Source organism: Pezoporus wallicus, unplaced genomic scaffold (genome assembly GCF_028554395.1).
Source record: "Pezoporus wallicus isolate ANWC-B61680 ecotype Strahan unplaced genomic scaffold, APGP_CSIRO_Pwel_v1 contig_13161, whole genome shotgun sequence".
NCBI lineage: Eukaryota > Metazoa > Chordata > Aves > Psittaciformes > Psittacidae > Pezoporus > Pezoporus wallicus.
Window position 1 is genome coordinate 61094 of NW_026636983.1, and position 6765 is coordinate 67858.

Genomic DNA, 6765 nt, shown 5'->3' on the forward strand with positions numbered 1-6765 from the left:
ACTCATAGGAGTCCCACCACACACACACTGTAAATCAAAAGTGCAATCTCAACATAAGTTGCCCTTTAGGGAATCTTTCTGACATCTGAAAGGGAAGGAGGGAATCTGTTCAGTGTGTCCATGTGCCTGCAGGTAAAGCAGCCTGTAAAAAATAAGCATGCTACAAGTTCAACTGAGATTTCAAATGAAAGCAAAAGCTATCTCCCCTTGCAGCTGTGAAGGCTGCATCCTTTGGATCTCAAAAGCAGCCCTTAAACCAGTTTTACCTCGCACTGGACAAAGCTCAAGCTCCCACCACAGGGACCAGGCTCTGGGCACTGAGAAGTTCCTGGGCTGTGGCACAGCCCACACACCAGCCTGGCCCATGAAGGCAAAGCTGTTCCACGGGAAGGCAGTTAAACATATAATAACAACAATGTTAGTGACACTTCTTCAGCTCTAACTGAATCGGAAGCAAAGCTGGACCAATTTCAAACACGTTAGTTCATGGTAAGTGCAAGAGCCCCCAGATCGCTCCCCCCAACCCCTTATGCCCAATCCCCAAAGAAGGTAGCAATCTGGCTATAGACATTCCAAGGATCTAGTCTTTATTAGAGCATTCAATCTGCCCAGCTAGTACAGTTGTGTCACAACAAAACAAACCCCAAGATAAAGATACTCAAATACCTCGGAGGAAGCACCATGGAGTCACAGTGTTCCCAGAGCAGCATCTCTAGGGAACACCTGCTTTGCTGGCCCACCTCTCCCTCCATGCATAGTTAAAGCAGAGATGATGATTCCAGAGAATGGGCATGGCAATGCAGGCACTGCAGTGAAAGACTGTTTGATGCTCCAGACACCTGACTACTTCAAAGCCACGTTTGGCTGAGAGAGCCAAACCCTGAACACACAAGAGGGTTTGTCAAGACATACTTTTTCCCCTAAGGCCAACTGACCTTTGCATGCTCACCCACCCCCCCCCCCAAGCTCCATTTCTAGCTAGGGAATGAATTTCAAATGCTATCAGTAGCTCACATGTGGAATCACATTGCTGGAAATCGTCTGCTTCTGGAGATAGGCCCCTGGCAGAGGGAAGATTCCCACCACAGGACACTGGAAGAGGTCTGCCTATCTCCTAGAACACCACTGGCTTCAGCCCCCAACACAGCAACAGCTGGAGATACCTGACTAGTGAACAAGTTGGTTTGTGCTTCAAAGGACAAGCCTCATCTCTCCAGATAACCCAGCTGGTCTCTGGCTTTGTGCATTAACACCACACTGCACGCCAAAAACCAAGAAAAATCAGCAGCATTTCAATTTCCCCTACAAAACACAGGATTAGGTAGAGGAGCCCGGGGCAGGCTCCTGGACAGATCGGCCTCATCGTTCCTGTACATGATTACACTTTGGCACTGCAGACTTGAAGTAAATTCCTATATGTATCTCCCTGCTGCCTCCTCTCCAGACAGCTCTGCACAGCATTGCCCACCATGCACTCCCCCTACCCCACTTCTATTTTGGCATTTACATGGAATCCAAGCCCACCCCTGTTAATACAACTCCACTTGGAGAGCTCTTTGCTCCAGCTGGCCCTTCACAGGCAGAAGCCATGCCAGAAAACCTCAGCAACACGTAACCTGCAGCCCCAGTCATGCTTCAGCAAGGTTACTAGAAATGATCTTATGACCCCCCCCCCTCCCTCCCCAGCAGAAACATTTGCCTCTTCAGACACCCCCACTTGAGCTCCTGGGATATCAGCCCCTGCAGAGGTTTACAGTACAGTTGTGTTTGTATGGTTACAGGCACTTAAACAGGATTCTTTGGTCCTTCAAAGGAATTTGCCACTCTGGCTCCTAACTTCAGAAGCCACAAGTCTGCACACCCCTAACACCTCCCACACTAAAAACCAGCCCCGTTCAGAGCCATTCCAGGGCAGTGCAGCTCTACCTTAGTGTAATTCTACAATCTCCCCTCGCACACACCCCCACCCACCCCCATGACCTCCACAATTCAATAAGCAATTGAGTCTTCCTGTAAACGTCCAGGTCATCTGGTTTCCATAGCACTGCACTTCCCATCACAGTGTACAGGCCTCATTCCAACAAACCCAGGAACGAGGCACTCAAGTCCAGGAAGCTTCTTTTCGTTGCAGTTCTAGGAAGGTTGGTTGCTTTGTCTCTTTTTCTTGCCCCCACCCTCCCCATTCCCCCCAAGGTATGGGATTACCTTGGAGGAAAGGCCCTGAAGTCTGTTCTGGCTCAGTTACAGGGAAGCCACGTTGGGTAAGACTGATTGCAAGGCAGGAAGGGCTGCACGTGGGTGACATAGTAGTTGAAGTTTATTTCACTGACGTAAGGGGCTGGCTGGTAGTAGCAGGTAACGTTTGTGACCGTGGGGATGATGTTCTGCTCAGCCAGGACTCTCACAGCCAGCATGGCAATGAGGTTCAGGGTCTGCCTCCTTTCGTGTCCCATAAGACAGACTGTGCTTTCATTGACCACCCTGTGGAGGGTCATCAAATAGTCATATCGTTTGTTCTCCATCCCCACAAAGTGGCTCTGAAGGTAGCACTCTAGCTTCCTCTGCTGCTCACCGATGTCAGAGAAGTCTATGAAAAACCTGGAGCACATGTATCTCTGGAGCGCCTTCATATCCACTTCTGATTTGGGCTTAAATCCCCTCACCAAGAGGTTGCAGTATTTCAGAAGCCCCCCACCTCTGATCTCCTCTGGGTTCCTCGTGGCGATGACCCTGTTCCGGAGATGGTCCATTGCCTCCTCAAAGTCCCCGTACATGCTCTCCCCAGTGACCGTTGGGTGGAAGTTCTCGGCCATGGGGTTCTCCGAGCACTCTCCGAAGAGCAGAAGCGAATCCAGGATGATCTGGAAGGAATCCACGCTGAACTCGAACTGCCGCCTGAGGGAGTCCACGAACTTGAGCTCCACGTTCTTGCCGCTGTTGTTGGAGAGGGATATGAGGCTCCAGCGGTCGGTCTCATTGCACACCTTCACCAGCTTCTGCACGTATGCCTCCTTCAGCGTCATGGGTGTGATCTTGTCTTTGTTGACACCTTCGGGGAGGAAGTCAAGCAGGCAGTCCATGACCACATCTTTAACAAGCTGGAAGACGTCTTCGGTCTTCAGATCCACACCAAAGATGAGATCCAGGTCTTTGTACCCCAAGCCACTGTCTTGATGTAGAACGTGACTAGCTGCTGAACCATTCAACCTGACGTTATGGACTGCAATTCCTTTCTTCTCCAGGCGACTACGGACAACCTGAGATATGGAGAGAGTCAGTGAGAAGCAAGAAAACATTCCTGGAGCAGCCTGGTTACAGCAGCAGGATTCACTCCCGTCACTTAATATGGGTCACTCCAGTGCAAGACAGTGAAATAAAGAGCTAATCCATCAGAAATAGGTCACTTTGGAAAGCATCCAGAGTTTTGCCAGCAGCCAAGGGGTGGTTCTCCTTTACTTTTTCCCTTGCAGTAGAGGTCTCCTACTGCACAAGTGGCTCTTTGCTCTTCCCCTCCTTCCCCCACCAAAGCCAGGTTACCTGCACTCATCTTTGGGGTGGTCTCTGCTCCCTTCATCCCCCCCTCCCCAGGTTGCAGCCTTTCCAAGCATCAAGAGAGCAGCCATTCCAACAAGGATTCCAACTAGAAGGCAGCAGCAAAGTCTACAGCTGCCCCTGGTGATTTAATGACAGTGGCTCACTCCTTTCAGCCATCCCCTTTGCCTGTCAAGATTCACTAAAGGCAAATCAAGATGCCAGAACTGCTCCAAAGCCCCAGCCAGGCACATGCAAGTTCATGTCCTAACTAGTAAGTGTATCCTAACAATTTCCAGTGTGTCAGAGCTTCGCGCTGCACTTGGCATGCTATCAAGCACAAGAGACGGCTTTCATCTTGCGGGTGTTACTCCAGTGATTTTAATGCTGCCTGCTCAGTCCTGGCACACCCACCAGTACCTCCAAAGCTTTGTTCCTTCGGAGCAAAGCTGAATCACTTGCCCGATTACTTAACATGCAAGAGGCTGAAATAACCCCAAGACCATAAAATAAACTATCTAGACACCAGCTTATAATTTGAGTTTAACTAAACTCAAAGATCCCAGGAAGATTAAGTTCACCTCTTCCCATCTCTCATCCTTTCATGTTCCTCTCCAGCAATTACCCACTGCCCTGGGAGCCCCAGCGAGCCAGCCAGCTCCCCCAGTGCCCAAAGCAAGGCTAGAGCTTGAAAGAGCAAAAGCTTGGGATACAGATGGACAAATCATATCACTGGGAGCCAGTGCGACCAGGCGAGCTCTGCCAGGCTGTCCTACTTTGAGAGGCCCCACTGAAACTCAAAGCTGGGAACCTGCTTGGTGGACACAGCCCTGAGCAGGTAGTTTGGGGGTCACCAAAGTGTTACAGCTCCATGGGTCTCAGCAGGTATCAAACTGCCCCTCAGCAAACAGCACATCTCTTGATACAAATTGAGGAGTGGTTTTCAACAGGGACTTGGTTAAATCTCATGATGCAGCTTCTCCACTGGTGTTTCCCTATTGCTCCCCGACATAAACCACTGCTGCTTGGTCCAGAAGTGCACCCAGGCTCTTTGCCAGCCCAATGGTGACAGCCACATGCCAGGCAACAGTTAACCAGCAAGCTCCCAAGTCCCCATCAGCACATCCAATCCAGCCATAAAAAGGGCTATTTCCAAAGGCAGAGAATCTGGAAACTGAATTTACCCCTGGAAGAGACACAGGGTTATTCCCCCCTATAGAACAAACATCACAGAGGCCACCAAGACAACTCCTGGTGCGTGTCTGGTGCCAAGTGATCAGCTGCTGGAGCTGCTCACCCAAGGCACAGCTCCAGCACTACTTGTGGAGTTGAGTGTTGTGCTATTGGGCTTAGAGAGAGAAGACAGAAATCACAAAAGTGCCTGCTGCAGAACTCGGGCCAGTGCTTTGAGAGGATCTCAGTCCACATTAACTTCCTAGAGCCAAAGAGCACCGGCTCAAGCCCTTTCTGGGCACAGCTCAGGACCAGCAGCACCACAGACCCATAAGCTTCAGACTCATAGCACACCTATGAGAGATGTACTCAGAAAAGGTGGAACCCCCCCCATCTGCTCAAACGTGCTTTGTCCCAAATCACCCCAAGGCAGCTCCAGCCTGCAGCCTCACCACTGCCCCCAGTTCTCCAGCCGGAGCACATCTCCCTGGCTGCAGGCAGTGGGCTCAGGTATGTGTCTTCCCCAGAGGGTTGGATATTTACAGGGTTAGGCAGCTGCTGACCTGCTTCCCAAAACAGCACCTCACATTATGTGTGGTTCACATAATTGACTCTGACAGGCAGGCAGGAGCAAAGCCTGCCTGCATCCTGACCAGCCGCTTCCCACCTCCCACAACAACAACAGCAGCACGCAATAAAGAACTGCCTTTTAGGTTACTCGTTTCACATTAGTCAGCCCTAAATACAGGGTCTGCCGGTGTGGCTGGTCCGAATGACAGCCCTCAGTTATGTGGTGCCTGAAGTTGCCAGTAGCAACATCCTTTTCAGCAGCTCTGACAGCAAATGCCTTTACTTTGGTAGAATTAAGCAGTAAGACACTGTGGAACATCTGATGCTGCACCACGCCAGGCTTCGCTGGCCTTGCACAACCTGAGGGCAATGTCCTGACAGGAGCTCTCACACTCACTTTAAAGTGTCAGCAGCCAAGATTTAGCACTTCTGCCCCCACCAGATGCAGCAGGAACTCGAGGCATTGGGATTCACAGAGCAGCCTTTCAAATGTCACCTTCCCATTTTCCAGGCTCTAGCAGGAATATTTCTCAAGGCTTCAGAATCCCAACGATGGGTTTCTTGTGAAAGCCAGGCTGGGGTGAGCTTTGTGAAGAGCCCTTTTAATTAGAAGCCAACATGCCCGATTTTACATTTGATGAGTCATTACTGAGGCATGAAGTTGCCTCCCAAATATGAATATGCATCAGCTTATTTGAACTACATCCTTAGTTCAACATTAAACACAGTTATTACCTTATGGTTAAACTAACAGGAACTGTTTAGCAAGACAGTATTGGGCAGGCCCTGGAGGATACAGATGACAACCAAAAGGCCACTGACACTCGATCTAACACAGCAAGCAGTAACTGCTCCAAGACACCAGCCCAACAAGCCCACCAGCATGAAGCAATCCTATGGGAGCAGCTCTGGAGAACCCACTCTGCCTCAGCCACCAAAACAGCTCAAGAACAGGAGGGCTGCAGGGTGGGAGCAAGTCGAGCAGGATCAGGCATTAGGAACGCGTTCATTTTCCTAGACAAGGCTATTTCAAGGTCGGTTTTCCTAAACTTAGGCATTACCGGGGAGGGGGCAGCAGCCACACCACCGACACCAACAGCACCGGGAAGCGGGACCCACCCCTCCCGCACCGGGAGCCCGGCCCTCAGCCCGCAGGGGGGGCCGGGCTGGCCCAGGGCCCGGTAACCACCGCCTCAGCACTTTGGCTCCTTCCCGCCCCCCGCCGGGACCGGGGCAGAGTCCAGCGGCAGAGCGGCTCCTCCTGCCCCCGCGGCCCCGCGCTCACCTGCACGATGGTGCGGGGTCGCACCGACAGCGTGGGGAAGTTGCCGCGGCCGTGGATGGGCACGGCCTCGCCCAGGATCTGGTCCAGCCGCTGCACCTGCTCCCAGGACAGGACGCTGAAGCGGTCTCCGCCGGGCTGCTCCGCGCCGCCCGGAGCGGGCCCCGCCGCCGCCGCCGCCAGCATGGCCCAGCCCCGCCGGAAGAGCC

General features: G+C 52.0%; 1 protein-coding gene across 1 annotated transcript; it reads right to left on the reverse strand.

Moving 5' to 3' along the window:
• Positions 1–562: 562 nt before the first annotated feature.
• On the reverse strand, positions 563–6765 carry TENT5B (terminal nucleotidyltransferase 5B). Its single transcript, XM_057402457.1, has 2 exons — positions 6560–6765; positions 563–3257 (listed from the first exon to the last, which is right to left on the reverse strand). Exons 1-2 carry the CDS (start codon positions 6740–6742, stop codon positions 2238–2240), a joined length of 1203 nt encoding a protein of 400 aa, XP_057258440.1. The 5' UTR covers positions 6743–6765; the 3' UTR covers positions 563–2237.

What these genes read in the sequence shown, in the direction of transcription:
- TENT5B (XM_057402457.1), bottom strand. Translation starts at nt 6,742, where the DNA reads ATGCTGGCGGCGGCGGCGGCGGGGCCCGCTCCGGGCGGCGCGGAGCAG. An exon ending in GACCCCGCACCATCGTGCAG is followed by an intron (nt 3,258 to 6,559) that starts GTGAGCGCGGGG and finishes TCCATATCTCAG; the next exon opens with GTTGTCCGTAGTCGCCTGGA.